The sequence below is a fragment of the Catharus ustulatus genome, chromosome 5, assembly GCF_009819885.2.
Source record: "Catharus ustulatus isolate bCatUst1 chromosome 5, bCatUst1.pri.v2, whole genome shotgun sequence".
NCBI classification, from domain to species: Eukaryota; Metazoa; Chordata; class Aves; order Passeriformes; family Turdidae; genus Catharus; species Catharus ustulatus.
This window is the reverse complement of record NC_046225.1, coordinates 14,114,193-14,129,728: the sequence shown is the minus strand read 5'-3', so window position 1 is coordinate 14,129,728 and position 15,536 is coordinate 14,114,193. Positions and strand designations below refer to the sequence as shown.

The 15,536-nt window shown below is 41.8% G+C and overlaps 1 protein-coding gene across 3 annotated transcripts in view; it reads right to left on the bottom strand.

The window, feature by feature from the left end:
• The window catches only part of ZNF827 (zinc finger protein 827), a 99,192-nt gene that overhangs the window by 4,532 nt on the left and 79,124 nt on the right, over positions 1-15,536 (bottom strand). The window contains exons 9-13 of one of the 3 annotated variants that reach the window (XM_033061403.2): positions 9,029-9,166; positions 7,389-7,560; positions 5,749-5,915; positions 2,651-2,842; positions 2,379-2,556 (exon numbers count right to left, since the gene is read on the bottom strand). In XM_033061403.2, coding sequence (XP_032917294.1) covers positions 2,379-2,556; positions 2,651-2,842; positions 5,749-5,915; positions 7,389-7,560; positions 9,029-9,166 — 847 coding nt within the window. Of the gene's footprint in view, positions 1-2,365; positions 2,557-2,650; positions 2,843-5,748; positions 5,916-7,388; positions 7,561-9,028; positions 9,167-15,536 lie in introns of all 3 variants that reach the window. The other 2 variants (XM_033061404.2, XM_033061405.1) reach the window with 2 other exon arrangements.

Genomic DNA, 15,536 nt, shown 5'->3' with positions numbered 1-15,536 from the left:
AGTGAGTGTTTACAGATGAGTATGAAAACAGCTGTTTAAGTAAAGATGGAATAAACTTGTAATACCACACGTAAAGCAAAAGCTTAGGAATTCCCTTTTATGTGACCTTGAACAATAAACTTGCTGGGTATCCTGCTAGGAGCAACTGAAAGCCAGGCTGTTAGGATGATTTGTAGGGACTCCCATTTCTGGGAGATGAGCTAGCCATGCTGAAAGGGACGTGTGCTTGGCAGTGTTCGCCTACAGCCGCCTCTGCCATGGCAGGAATTGCTCCTGTGCAGGAACAGGATGTGGGTTCTGCTTACTCACAGCAGCAAGCATCTGGCCAGGGGTGGACATGGCAAAGGGCCTCACCCCAGCTCCTGAGCCAGGAGGGGCCGAGAAGGGAATCAGGAAAGTTTGGAAAGAAGCCTGAGCTGCACACTGAACAAGCCTGGCCACCCAGCAAACCCAAAGCACACCCACTGTTGCTTGGTGCAGCTGAGAGGAAGTTGGTGGGGACAGCTCCCTGCCAGGGATCTCTGCTGTACTGAACCTTCCACATGGAACTGGTGAGCTCAGAGAGCTGGATAAAAAACTTACAACTAAGGCAGCTGGCTACTGTCTTCCAACGTCCCTAGCTGCCACACATCTGCGTTCACTGTTTAGCAGGTCTGCTAATCATCTTGTGGCATTTTGGATAATTTCTAAGCTGAGATTCTCTCTCTCCCTATGCATGTTTTCCTTGCTACATTTGGTTGCATATACAGGTATAATATTACTCTACAAGTTAAGAGTTTTTTGAGGAAAGTGAGTAGTAACAGGAGGACAAAGAGATACTAAAACACCTGGACACATTTCCTGATGCACGTCAAGTACTCTGATCCAGAGAGGGAGCCTGTCACTGAGGCTTCTAATGTGATTATCTCTTTCACCAGAGGACTTGGCTGTCAATGCACACATACCTCTCCTGGGCTGGGTGCTCTCTGGATCAGAATCTCAGATTTTGACCTGGAGCTGGAAGAATCATGTTTTTTTTCTCTTCCCCCACAGCAAACAGGAGACAGAAAAATACAATTTACTTAGTTCTCTTCAGGCTCTTCTGGATGCCTTAAAAAAAAATAAATCAGAGCTTTTTCTTAGATGCAGCTTTCAAGGTACCTAATTATTACTTGAGTTGGGCAGGAGTAAAGACTGAGAAACCCATTCTGTTGGGAAGACTTGAGTCATATTATTGTCATGGTTTTTCCTTGGTAAATAGAACAGATTTTACGCAGTTTAAACCAAATGTGTACCCTGTATGTCCAAGACAGACATCCCGTCTTTCTGACACACTGCTTGTTTCTCAATCTGGTCGTCTTCCCAGATTCAGTCATCTCCTCTCAAGTGACCACAGATCCCATTCTGTGGAACTACTGAGCTAGAGACCAGAGCTGCCTGGTAAACAGGACCAGTTTTCCAAAGCTGCAGCACAAACCGAGGGAGCTGCACGCGGTAACGTTGAACATGGCACGCTCCTCACGTCCCAGCCACAGCACACTGAAAACATCAATCTGTTCAGCAAGAGCAGCAGGAGCTGGGAGCCCTGTGCTCACCCCTAGCTGGGCTCCAAGTGGTTCCAGCCTTTTCTCCTGCAGCAGCTGGACTAGACAGAGACCAGGGAGGTGCCTCTTTCATAACATCACACTGCCTGCCCAGAGAGCAAGCACATGGCCCCAGCAGACCCTCCTCCCCTCAGGGGTCTGACTTTGACATAAGGGCACACTCATTCTCTAGAAACACTGCTCTGCACCAAAAGACCTTAAAGACACCACCACAGCCAAAACCAAAAAGGCTTTTATCTTAAAAGACTGTATTACTCATTTACATGGTAATTTATACAATAGTGATTGTTATGGGGCATGCAGACAAAGCAGAAAGCATCCATTTCTTGGAGAGAAATGACTTTGGATTTGAGTATACAGAAGCTATAACCTTTAAGGTTGTAGCTTCATACCTAGTTGCAGAGGCTGTACAGGATCTAGTTTCTTTGAGCCAGGTGCAAAACAAAGCCTGTGCTGGGTGCTTCTTTTTGCTCTGATGCCTTGGAAACAAACCCTTATTCTGCCAAAAGCTCTTTGCAGTACTGCCTCATTCTCTGTAGGACCCATCACATACTGTCTCCTCTTTGACTTGAATGGGGAAAGGACCACAGTTTGTTACAGCTCCTCTGCTGCTAGGTTACCAATCTGCTGTAATGATCCGAGCCTGAAGAACAGACCTTGGATCATCTAAATACAAGGAAGCCCCCAGTCTGGATTATTAGTTAACCAGCCCTTTCTGACTGACTTCCTTTTGTCCTATCCCCATAGTATTAAGGTGCTTAACACAGTAAAAGTTTGTGTACTTGCTTTCCTTACTTGAGCCCACCGGTGGGGACAGTGTGGCATTTCTTGTGCTCCAGTAATTGCTCAGGTGTCTTCATGAACTTGTGGCACACGTCACACTCGAACATCCGTGTGATCAGGTGGATCTGCAGGTGACGCTCAAACATATTTTTTGTTTTGCAGACAAAGTTACAGAAAACACATTCAAAGCCTGAAAAATAGAACAGGAAAACTTAGTCTTTACACTGTGGTCAGATTGACTGCATAGAGAGTGAGAGTTTGCATTTGTTAAACAAATTTTTTACCTTTCTCTGACTTTTCTTCAGTGTTCACTGAGGTCTGACTACCAGGCACTACAGAAATGACCAGCAGGTTGTTTGACCCCTTGTTTTTTGGGGTTATATCTGCATCTTCTTTGCTGTTGGCAGAGTCACTTAGTGCTGACAGTGAAGATGAAGATGGACTGTTAGATTCACTGGGTGTCTTCCTCTCTTCAGCTGAGAAACAAAGAACAATAATTAGTTCATCAGATTAGATGGAGTCTCCATGATCCTGTTTTAAACTTCAGGAAGTACTTATATTTAAAGTTAATTCAAAACAAGTCTGAAATTAACTGAGTTGGTTAAAAAAACATTGTTGCACCTCCTTCCTTTTTATTAGTGTTTAACCACAGTACATCTCTCAGTTTATCCTGCAATTGAGTGCTTCTGTGATGCTAGTGAGAAGGGATCATGCAATTCTACCGCATGACTGAAAAAAGTCCCAAGAGAACACTTTGACTCTGAGTTCAGAAGCTTGTTCCTCAGAAAGGAAACAAAATTTCTGTAGTTTAGAGGGGCAGAAACCAAAAGTACCTACTGGTCCAAGCTAAACTTCACCCCCCTCCCCCCACCTTTCCATTTATGTGGGCCCAGTGGGTTTATTCTCCTTTGCCCTTCCTCCCAAATTATCTCCCTCATTGTACTGAAGAGCATCCTCAGTAACAGAGGTAACAGTGTGATCTCATGATTTATATGTTTTTATTAGGATCTCCTTTCAAAGATAATTGAAAAGCCTGTTATTTAACTGGACCTAGAGATAAAACTTCTTTATGAAAGAAAGCATCAGAGCTTCCTAATGTGTGCAATAAGTATATGAAGCCCACATCCCAAACCCTATCACACACCAGGGCTGAACAAGAGGGAGAGTTCCCATATGAGAGCTGCCATGAGTCAACGAGGCAAGGATGGGCAAATTATTTCCTCCCACCCATGTCCTGGTTCAATGAGAGCCGTGTTAAAACAAAGGAAACTTCACTAAAACTTCAAATTCTCTGTGTGATAAAATCCCCTGATCGAGGGCTCTGCAAACACCAGCACCTGTGTACTTAACTTTAAACTGGTGAGTGGTACCTTTAAAATAAAAACAGAGGAATGCACTAATGAAATCTGATGACCCAAGCTGCCAGTTGGGAGGATGACTGGATATCATACAAAAAGATTCACTGACCTTGGGGACAAGAGTAATACAAATGGAATGAAATTTAATAGCACAGAGAACAAGGTTGTGACCTGAAGGGCCAGTAACAAGAATTTTTGCAACAAATGAGAAGTGCTTAGGCTGGAAACAGTGAAGGAAAACAAAAGTAGAATTCAAGCAGAACAGGGGATGAATATGGGCAGTGTTGGGGAGCCTTCAAGGAAGGTAAATGTGATCACGGAATGTTATTGTGTGACCTATTCCCAGTAACTGCTGCTGGTTTGCACTACCACACTGCTTATTTCATTTCAGCATGTATAGCTGTGATTGCATATGTCCAGAGCAGGGATTCCAACAAGAACATATGCAGTAAGGGATTGGTACAGCAGGAAAACCATGTTCCATATAGGAAAAGGCTCAGTGTACATTTAGAGAGGAGAGTATTGTTCTCCAGAAATGTACTAAGGGAATAAATACTATGCAAGGAGGAAAAGGCAGACTGCTGTTTCTGATAGAGGGCAGTTCTGGACAAGAACAATGTATGTGTATTCTGATTATCACTATGATACACACTGGAAATTTTAAAAAGGTCCTTAATCTTTAATGCAAGAAAATCTACAGCTGCCTGTCCCTTGAAATAGTTTAAAACAATGATACTTCTTTGAAGGCATATGCCATATCCTCACAAACAGTCCCTTCATGACCTGGTAATATCACAGGATAAGGAACTGGAGTCAAGTGACCCAGAAAACCCATTCTATTTTTCACTCTGTATTTGCCATATGTGTGAGCATTTGGCTGAATTACCAGCTGAGGGGCTCAGTTAGGCAGGGTGAAGGAAGAACAAGGGGGTTTTGCCTATCTTCAAAAGACAAGCAGCAGTTTCAATCTTTCAGCCACAATAGGAAAATACAGCAGAGCACAGCTCACTTTTGAGCTCTGAGGCTTTTCACATAGCTATGGGTGGTGTTTCTCATTTGCCTTGAACTCCTCTTTATGAAGTGAAGTAGTGCTGAGAGCTATGCTGGCATAAAATCCCTTGAGAGCTTTCCAGTAGTTCATATTTCTGTAGGTCTGTTTAACTTATGTATCTGTGAACACAACCAATTGTATTCTTCTCTCCCTTCTTCATCCCTCCTGTTTTCCCAATTTTATTCCTGGTAGGACAAGAAAAGCAATTTAGCAATGGGAAAGTTGTGCTGGATGCAATCCTGTTCCGTACTGTAAATACAACTGTAAGTAGTTTGTGGCAGCAAAAATGCTTCTGCCTGGTCTTATAAGAGAAATTAATTACAAGGATTCAAATTTTCTTCTCCTTAAATTATGCCAGACTTCATTAGTTGAACTAAGCATATGGAGCTTGTTTGAAAACTGCTATTGCTTTTATCCTTGGCTATTAAGTGAGCAGGACCAGGGAGTGAGCACGACTTGTTCTGCTATTTAATATAAAGTACATTTATGGTATTGCTGAATCACAGTGTCAACTAAACATCAGTGTGAAATTCCAAACTGATGGACTGTGGGGGCAAACACAGCGAGGAGCAAAGCTGAACATAATGTTTATTAGAGACTTAGAGCCAGGTACACACAATTAGTCCTCAAAGTCACCTTATCATCGCTGAAGTCAAAGCAGGATTTTGATGAAATAGTAAACCAGAAAAACAAATGAAACATTTGACTGACTCCAGCAGGGGAGGGGATTTGGGGGTAAGGGGAATAGGAAGAAGGGCTAAGTAGTCCTTCATTTATTTCACTAAGCTTGAAAATTGATCTGCACTACCAGATTATTTGCCTGGCTGGAGTCCAATTCACTTCAACTTTGAGAGATCAGGCCTTAATTAGCAAGCATTTCAGTGAAAGCAAAGTGCTAATGGGAAGTGTGAAGGTTGCACCTAAAAAGCAAGGGAGACAGAGATCACTGCAGCTGGGAGAGAGGGATCATCACCTGTGTGCTTGTTGTTGACATGAGCCTTCATATCTGCCTCTTCCATAGTGACAAAATCACACGCCGTGCAGCAAATGGCGAACATCCACTGCTCCTTATCCACGTGGAGGGACATATGACTGACAAACTGGACATTCATCTCTGTCTCAAACCCACACACATGGCAGCTGCAGGCAGAAGAGAATGCAAAAGAAACATTAAAAACTAAACAACAAACAGGAGCTTATCACCCTTCCCCAAATTTGCAAGAGGAAACTCACTGCATCGTTTTCTGCTCTTCCTCACTGCTCAGTGTTCACTGCAAAATTCTTTTGTCTGCTGAACTGCCTTTAAACTGATGGCCATGCCAGTGTGATTAAGGGCAGGCACAATGCAACAATCCTGTACATGCTATAATGATGCTAAATAATCATAAAGTTAATTAAAAACTACAGATTCCAGATGCTGTGCATCACCTAACCGATTCCTTTGGGCAATAAGAGGCACTGCAGCTTTGCCAAGATATTTAGTACAGCTGATACACTGACAAACAGAGAGCTTGCTGCACACTCCAGGAGTGATTTTTGAGCCCTGGAATGGTTCCCATGCCAAACTGGGATCTTGTGCAAAACTGCCTGGCAGTTTCAGTGTAAGCAAGTAAAAATGGGTTCAAACATTTCTTATGCTTGACTGGAAAACAGCAGTCTTTAGCTATGCGAATAATTAGCAGGGATACAGATTTTGCAGCCAGCACATAAACAGAGTGATTCTGAGAGGCAGTGGAAAGGACTCTTTAATTTAACTTTCTTTGCAGAGTCCTCCTCTTGCTTTGATTAGACCATTAACATTTAAAACAAGCCAGAAAGATTGGAAAAGGCATATACTCCAGGGCACTATTTTGCTTTCCCAAGGGGAAGCACTAGATAATCTAATCCAGCAAGTCTCATTTATTTCTTACTTCTATGATTTTGTAATTAAATCTGCTCTTGGCACTTTGACTAAAAGTAAGAGTGATTTGGTAATCTGCTTGGCCACTAGAGTGCACATCACAGTTTGCAGAGTGCACAACGGTGCATACAACAAGAAAAATGTCTAAATATCCATTTTATCAGGGCAATTCCTTTCAATTTTTCAGGCAAATTCTCCTGAAGGTTTTTTTCTTTCACCATGTTGGTCACAGAATGTATATACTTCTAGCAAACAGAGGAAATGTGTAGATTGATATAACAATTCTTGATAACACTTCTAAGCTATTTGATTTCATCGATTTGGCTGAAAACAAGAGAACAATCAGAGGCAACTGGAAGCACCAGGCTTTAGATTTGCTGTGAATCCCTGTACATGACAGGATGTTTCCAAACACAAAACTTAAAGGAACACTGCCTAAAAAGTTTGAGAGGCTTCTAAGAACCCAGCTGCCTCACAAAGCCACTTAAAAAAACCAACCCCACAGCAAACCCCCGAGTCCTTCCCAATGGCCAGCCAAACCAAACAGCACGAAGCAGCCAGCCGGGACTCGCTGCTCACCCTAAGCCAGACACAGGCAAGACAAATACTTCAGTCATGGCTCCAGCCCTGCAGCACCAGAAGGGTGGCCCTGTCACACATCCTCAGCAGGCACATGATGGTGCACGGTGCACAGCCCTTGTCTGGGTGCTCACCTGTAGTAATAAGGGTGCTTCTTTCCATCGCTGGGCTCGGCCGTGACGGCGCTGACGATGTCCTCGGTGTCGGTGCTCACCAGCTTCACCGAGTGCACAGTCAGGTGCTGGTTCAGGTTAGCACGGCACTTAGCAGCATAGGGGCACAAGTGGCATTTGTATTTTCTCTCTTCTGAAAAAAGGAGCAGAAAGATGTGAGTGTATACTTCAGTCTGAAGCCAGCTGCTTTGAAAGCTGCCAGTAACCAAGCGTGCATTCCTCTGGGTTTCTCCAAGCAGCTTTCAGGATGAGGTACTTTGGAAGCTCGACACTTTAGAAGTTTATAGCAGTTCACAGCAATTACTCAGGAAAAAAACACAACTAATTTGAAGGTAGTTTAGGGCAAGCTTTTTTAATTTGTAGTCGGATAATATAAAACTTTATAAACTGGAAAACTGGGGCAACTGCTGCTCTGGGAGCTGCAGCAAAGCCAGTAGAGAAACAGGTTAATAGTCTAAAACTACTTCCTATACCCAGCATCTTTTATTTGATTTTTGGGCTTAGTTATTGTTGAGGTTGCCCATGTAATCGCTTGCAGAGAGCTAATAGTTGATGATTTTGTATTAAAATCTGAAGGTAGGAGGAAGGGGAACACTATATCATCAGTCCAGATCCAAAAATAAACTAATAAAAAAGGTCACTCAAAGAACAGTAAAAAAAATAAACTAATTCATCATGAGTTTCTGATGCTTCACAATTTAAAACATTCCTCTTTTTTATTTTAAATTAATCATTTCTAGATCAGTTTTTGTGAGTGCACCAGGCTGCATTTTGCAAAGGGTTGGTTAAAATAACCAAACATTACATCTACTTTTACAACCCTTTCCTTTGAAGGTCTGCTCCTCTAAAATTGAAATACAATGCTACAAGTGTGAGGGGAAAGGTATTCCATAAAGCAGCTTATGTCTAAGGAAACCTCACTAGACCATGGAGCATCTGAGCCTTTTCAGGATGGCTCAACATACACTGGCATTATACCAACAGGATTTCTCAGCACTACATGGGAGACTCTTGCTTCCGAATGTTATTTTGTGCAGTGTGCTTCAGCAGGCTGACAGACTGCATCTTTCATAAAAAACTTTGTCTCAGCTGATTGGAAGCAGATTCACTGTAAGAAAGTTGAAATGGGGTAGAACAGCCCCTGTTCCTCTCAGAACTGTATGATGAGACCGAAGATGAATGAGTTATTCAATTACTGAGATCTAAAACACCAAGGTCAAATCTTTTGCTGTTCGGTGACACTTAAAAGTTCATCAGGTGAATGATATTTCTGTCCAAAAAAAACCCCAAATCCATCCAAAAAAAGGCTGTGCCTTCTCTTCAGAACTCCATTACCAGGCTTGGTTACCCGTTGGTGTCTACAGTCTGGCGTGCTGGAACCTGGGCAAACTCCAACCGACAGGTTCTGTAAGGAGAAATTTCATGTAGGCTGCAAAGAAACAACACGTTCACTCCCTGAGCCCGTGCTGGCATTGTGTCCTGTTCCTGCACTTGAGGCAAGGATGGCTCACACACTCCTCTCCTCATCATCTTTCTCCTCCCTAAAACAAACCCCAAGGAATTCCAGAGTGCTGTAACAACCACAGGTAAGCCTGCCTTACCTGTGTGCAGTGAGAGATGCCGGGACAGAGTCTGCTGGCGACCAAACACTTTTCCACACACATCACAGGGAAACAGCTGGTCATTAAATTTCCAAGATGGCAATCCATTTCCCACCTCCAGCCCCAGTTTTTCTGTTTCTGTGCCAAAAAACACAAAGTCATCTTAAGAACTCTGAAGACTTGCAGATTTCATTCAGTGGAGCCCTGTAGGCATTGTATAAAATGCAGCACTTCAGCAGCATGCTGTGTGATCTGGCACATGAGTTCATTTAGAAAGGAAACTCCCAATGCTGGAAAGGAAATGAATCTTTCATAAAGCACCTTTCTAAAGCAGAATGCTGAGCCCAAGTGTTCTGGACATAGGCACAGCCAAAGAGCTAAACCAGGTTATGTACTGAGAGAAGGTCAAGAGTAAGCAGGGCAAGCCTTAACCTCTAATTAAGGTTTTGTGGAAGAACCACTCCTTTGGCTTTTTCATTCACCCACCTTTGCCTGGTGCATGAAGAAGCCTGATCTGAGATGGTCTAACACTGGATTATTATTCATGGCTTAATGAAGATTTTCAGATAGTTTCTCTTCTACTGAGGCAGGAATTTTTGCTACATAGAATAGTAGAGGCATTTAGGTTGGAAAAGACCTCTTAAGATCAAGCCTACCCATCACTAAAGCCATGTTCTAAAGGGCCACATCTACACACACATGAGGTGTCTGACTCTGAAGACCAGAAGATTGCTCAGACAAACACTAAAACCAAGGGACACAGCATCCCAGTTCATGGTTGGCCTCCAAGGTGAGTTCTACCCAGCGCTGCTCTCCTCTGGCATCAAAATCCCCAGCAGCTTAGAGGGCTATTGAAAAACTGTGACCTAGAGTGAGATATTATCTTTTAATAAGTGGTTTTAATTGTTTCAGGAACAGAGTCTGCAATACAGAAGAAAAGAAACCCCACAGAGCATAGAGCACAGATATGAAAGCACTTCGTAAGGAAGTCAAGAAAAAGGGACTGGGAATGAGGAAGAGGGAAAAAAGTTACACAATGTTTCAAGAAGTTGAAAGCATGGCCAGTTTTGATTTGGACAGAATGGAGAAAAAAAGCAGGTAAAGACTGGGAAAAGCAGTGTACTACTTAGAACAATAAAATAAAGAGCATCAGCAAGTCTTAAGTGAAAAAATACCCTGTGCAAGGGTTCTGTTCCCTGAGGAGAAAGGACTGCTGTTGTAAGAGGTGCACAAAACTACAAAGGCACTTTTTAAACACAGCAGCCAGCAGTGAAGGGCTTAGTGCAATTTTTCTAGTTCCACTGGAAGGAAAGATGCCACTGGCAGAGCACCTTTCCCCAAACCTGGGAATCACTGCCCAGAACAAGCTCCGTCACTGCGTGTGAACATGCCCTGATGGAGGAAAACCACTTGGCTCAGATTTCCAGGTAAATGAGGAGACAGGAGCTGGGGATTTCAAAAACATAGTAGTGAGCGTAAGTCAACGTGGAGTTTGGCACAAACAGCAAAATCTTCATCCCATGAAGCACTGAGGAATAAACACCCCCCTGTTGTACTGACAGTCAGCTACCACTGCAGATGTGACTACCATGGCTGAGAGAGTCTCTCCTTCAGAGAGAGCTTTTCAGACAACTCCGCTGTGGTTTAGGCTAAGAACTGTCAAATACTGTATTTAATTTAAGCAATAATAAAAACAATGCCTCATTTGGGGCAGAGAGTCCACATAGCAATCTCAGCAAATTTAGGGCTGGCCATACTTGCCAGTCCCTTCTCCACTGCTGTTTTGTTCTCCTGTGACCCTGTAATATGTACAATATTCACACCAGAGGAATTCTGAGCCACCTCTGAGTGCTACTATCCAACAACATATCTTTCTTAAAAGAACTTCTAGTTAGAAAACAAGTTCTGCCTATTCAAAATACTAATTTTATGAAAATAAAAAGGAAGACATCTCCCCCCATCCCCTAAGGGCTGCAAGTGACCCATAACCTCTAAGAACTTCAATAAAGAAGGATTCTTTTTATTGCTATCCTTGAGTTCCAAACAATGGAAAAATCTGACTCTGTGGTAGTGCTACAGATATTTCAGCAGAGTTTTTTGAGTACATAATCAAAACAGTGCTTAAAATGAAGAAAATAGCAATAATTATAAGAGAAGGTCACAAGGGTGTAGGTTGCTTCAATATGGTCACAACAAAAATGAATTAATTGGGACATGTACCAAACAACCAGGCTCAATTAAGTAAATAAGTCTCTTAACAATTCACTTCAGTATTAGTCATCAGGTCTCTTTTATCTCTTAAGAAAAAGAAATAGAATATTCTCTTCCCTACGAGGGATTGTCCTGGGAAGCTCATGGGAAGCTGGAAAAATAGCAGTTTTCTGATTATCTCAAGCTGGTGACAGCCAGTCCCTTACAAAGCAGCTGCATATTTTTCATTGATGCAAAAGAGGACACTGAGCTGTTTTGAAAGTACTTCTGTTTACCTTCAGGATGTATTTCTGGAGTCCTAGCTACAGTGCTTATTCCATCTCTTTTCACTGAATCTCTCTGCAGCAAAGTGCTGTTTCTATTCAGCAGCTTCTTAGCTAGCTCATGGCAAACCAGAGCTAGTCTCTTGCAACAGGAGCCTCAGTATTCTGTGAAAGATTTCTCAGCTTCAAGCAAAAGCACCCATTTCCAGCCATCCTGCCCTCAGGCAAGCTTTGACTGCATCCTGGAAACTGGAGCTCTATGTCCATGCAGCAGTCCAGAAATCTGCCCAGAACATGCCTGGCACCTGACCTTGCCAGTGACCTGAAGACTCACGTGAGTCAACTTCCACACTCATTCCTTGGGCTCTGGCTCTAACAAGTGCCAGGGAATGGTGTTTTCTGGGAAGTGGCCACAACACTGGGCCGTGCACAGTGTTCTCTGTGCATCCCTAAGCCCTGTTCCAAGGCAGTCAGTATTGCCAGCCTTAGAGAACACCTTACACAGTAGCCAGGAAGAGGATGGACTGAGACCAGCCAATGTTAGGTAATGAATCACTGTTGTGAAAGATGTCTCACAGAAATCCATCATTCATTATGACATCCCCTATACTAAAATGAAAACGAAAAGAGAAAAAAAAAAGGGACTTGATACAAGATTACTGCTTCAAATGTCCACAGCAAATTCCAAAACTCCAATGTTAGAAAATAATACAAGACAAAATTATATTGAAATTATTAACCAATACACTGCATTTCTGTGTCAGTTTTGTAGTTTCAAACAAAATATGCTCAGTAAAATGAAAGCCTCCAAGTTCTCCAGTACAACATTAAAAGGAAACAGAAGGATTAAGACTCAGAATATCACAAAGCTAGTGATAAAATTATTTTGAAATGACTTTGCATAGAACCGTTAAGAGCTAAGAATCTTATGTAAAGGTAAGACTTAATTAAATATAGTGAAATGCATCTTTATGGACATCTTTCCTGCCCTCCTGCATCACTTGGTGTCATTCCCCTTCTAGCCACAAGTCAACTTCTTAATGAGTAGCTGTGAAGAGCTGATCATCCAAGAATGCCACCATCTGTATTTTCTCTGAGATGAAGACATCAACTGCAGAAACATTGTTCTGTGCCTCCTCTTCCCCTTCCAAATAGGTTTAATTCCTGGCAAACAAAGCAGCTTGAAAGAGTCTCCATATACCCCTTTCCTGAGGTGTTGGGCACAATTTAGAATACATATGTATTTTCAGTTTTCACATTTGGTGATTAATCTTTTCCTTTCCAACTGGTGATATCAACTGTCCCTTCTGAAAAGTCTTTACCCTGACTTGTGTCAGGATATGCTTGGAGAGAAGACACCGTATCTGGTGGAAGCTGTAACTGAAGAAGAGGACGAGGCATGACTTGAATACAAAAGTGACTGTCTGGAGTCACCCAATCAGCCTTGGGACTGCTGGTGGCTGTCAGGCACAAGAACTCCCAAGGCACTGGCTTTGGACTCTGATGTTTGGATTATTTATTTACTTTTACTTTGATGTATTTATCAATTACTGCTTCACAGTGTTTTATGCTACATCATGTTTTAATATGCTGTCCAATGCCATGCCCAACTTCATATCTTTATGGAAAGAATGAAAGCACTATTTAGGTGAAAAAGACAAGCCTAAGAAGACAAACAAAAAGTGTGCTGAGGCATCATTCAAAGAAGATAAATTCATGTTTATAACCTTTGCTGGTTTACTCTCTGCTCTCACATCCTGTAACTCCCTTAAACAGCTGCTTCTCTGTTTTATCTTCACACCTTCACAGACCTCAGAAGCAACCAAGTCCACAAGGGCAGATCGAATCCCATGGATATAAATTAAATAGATTGTTCTTTGCAATAGATATTACTTATAGAGACGGGATTGAGAGGTGCTGATAAGCCTTAACATGGAAGGTCAAAATTAATTTTCTCTTCATTCTTCTAGAAGTGTATGTCAGAGTTATACTTTGGGCTATTCAGACAGCTTGACATCACACAAATGGTCAAGGAGAAACCAGGTAAGTAATTTTGAAAATTAAATTAAAGCAGAAATCCTATGAAAATAGAGTGTTTTCAATAAATGCTGCTTGCAAGCCACCAAAGCAGAAAACTAATATGCTAAAAAACAGTGGACAAGGTAACCAGGGTTCTTGTGAGCTCCTGATAAGAGGATGAACACTCTTGTGCAGATGACCAAGGCAACACTTCGCTCAGCAAGACATCTCACTTTACTCAGAAAGACCTGAAACATTAAACACTCATCAAACAGGTAACTTTTGGCTGCTCCCAGCCTGAGGTGAATTGCTCCTTTTTCCTTTGAGATCGTCAAGTACCCCACATTTACTCAAGAGGTAAATAAACTGCATGCAGCTCTACAGGAATGTCACAAAAGCTTGCTCCATTTGTAAGGTTATTTCTGTTTGGTTACATCTAAAAGACAAAAATGTCAAGAAATTATTTATTCAGAAACAAGATATTAAGGTCAGATAATCATGCAAACATCGCTTTAAAAACATTTATTTACTCAAAGAAGTTTTCTTTCCTTCTGTCTGCATTTATCTGTCTTATTATACAGTCTTCCTATTTCTGCAGTGTTCCCATCATCAAAGATGCATTTTATTGCTTTGGACTCTTCCCTTTACATGTTCATCCATCACCTCTGGCAAGCACACTGTACTTAAAAATTGAGAACTCCTTTTATGAAATAAGTAATTATGGCTCTGTTGCAAGCTTGTTTGCCAAAAGCCTGTGAAAGGTTCCCAAGCTCAAAAATATATTGACTATATGGAATTGCTGTGCTCCAAATACTATATATCTTACTCCCTTTCCAACTTGCTTCCACAGAGGTTTTATTTGTAGGGCCAGAATCCTTATTTCTAGTAAGTCAGTTAAAATACACAGTGGAATCTTTCCAGGTACTGTAGTTCCTGAGTAAGGTATCTCTCAACTTATCTAAGGTATCAGAGATGCTGGCAGGCCCTGCAGCCTTCATTTGTCACCCCCTGCATCGCTGCATCCTGCCTGCTCTTGGTTCAGGGTGTATCTTTTACTGTGAGCAGACTCATCCACTGTTAACTGAGATAAGCAGTTGCTTTCTAGGCATAACATTTTTCTATACTCCCCACAAAAATACAAAGAAGATAGAAAACTCTAGTCCCACATGTGAGGGAGTCACATCCTTTTTGTTTCATGAGCCCCAAAAATCTGCACATAATCAACATGAATAACAGAACAAATGTACAGAGGAATCAGCAAAAGTCTACTTTCCAATAAAAAAAATTACCAATTAAAGCTCTTATTTTTCCCCCTCAAAAACTCTGCAAATATGTTACTATGGAGCTTGATAAAGAGCAGTAATGTTAATTTAAAATCCTCGATATGGAAGAAAGTTGAACCCAAGTGATTTTATTTATCAGTAGCACAGTACTTAAGCTGCTCTTTCTGAAAACAGCAACCATCAAAGTTGGAAATACTTCAGTAAAGTGCTTGCACAGTTCCACCAAAAAAAACATTAATATTGTGCACAGAAGTAGTCCAAGTGCACAACAATAGACAGCAGCACTTGAAAAGGTCACTGAGAAATAATAAAGATGTCAGGGTTTGGCAAAAGAACAAAAACAGGTAAAAGATGAACTTGAAAGTTGGTTCCATAGAGAAGCATGGAAAAAAGTGAAGCCCCCTTCACTGCTAAGACTGAACCCATTGCTCAAAAATGGACAATCAGAAGCAAAGGAGAAAGTCAGGACAAAAAAAGATTGGGACAACTGACTTTAAAACACAAAGCCACTCCCACCTTCTACCTTTGCATCAAATCTCACTCCTGTTTTCACATCCCTTTTACAACAGAAGACTTCTGAGCAAACCATGAGATACCTTGTGATAACCTTCATCTGCATTACAAAGTTCTGGCATTTGCTTTTATTCTCTGCACCAAACTCAAAACTTAAGAAACAGCCAAGAGAGAAAAAAATCCAGTAAATTCTGTGCAAGGTGGCTGAATCTGCAGATT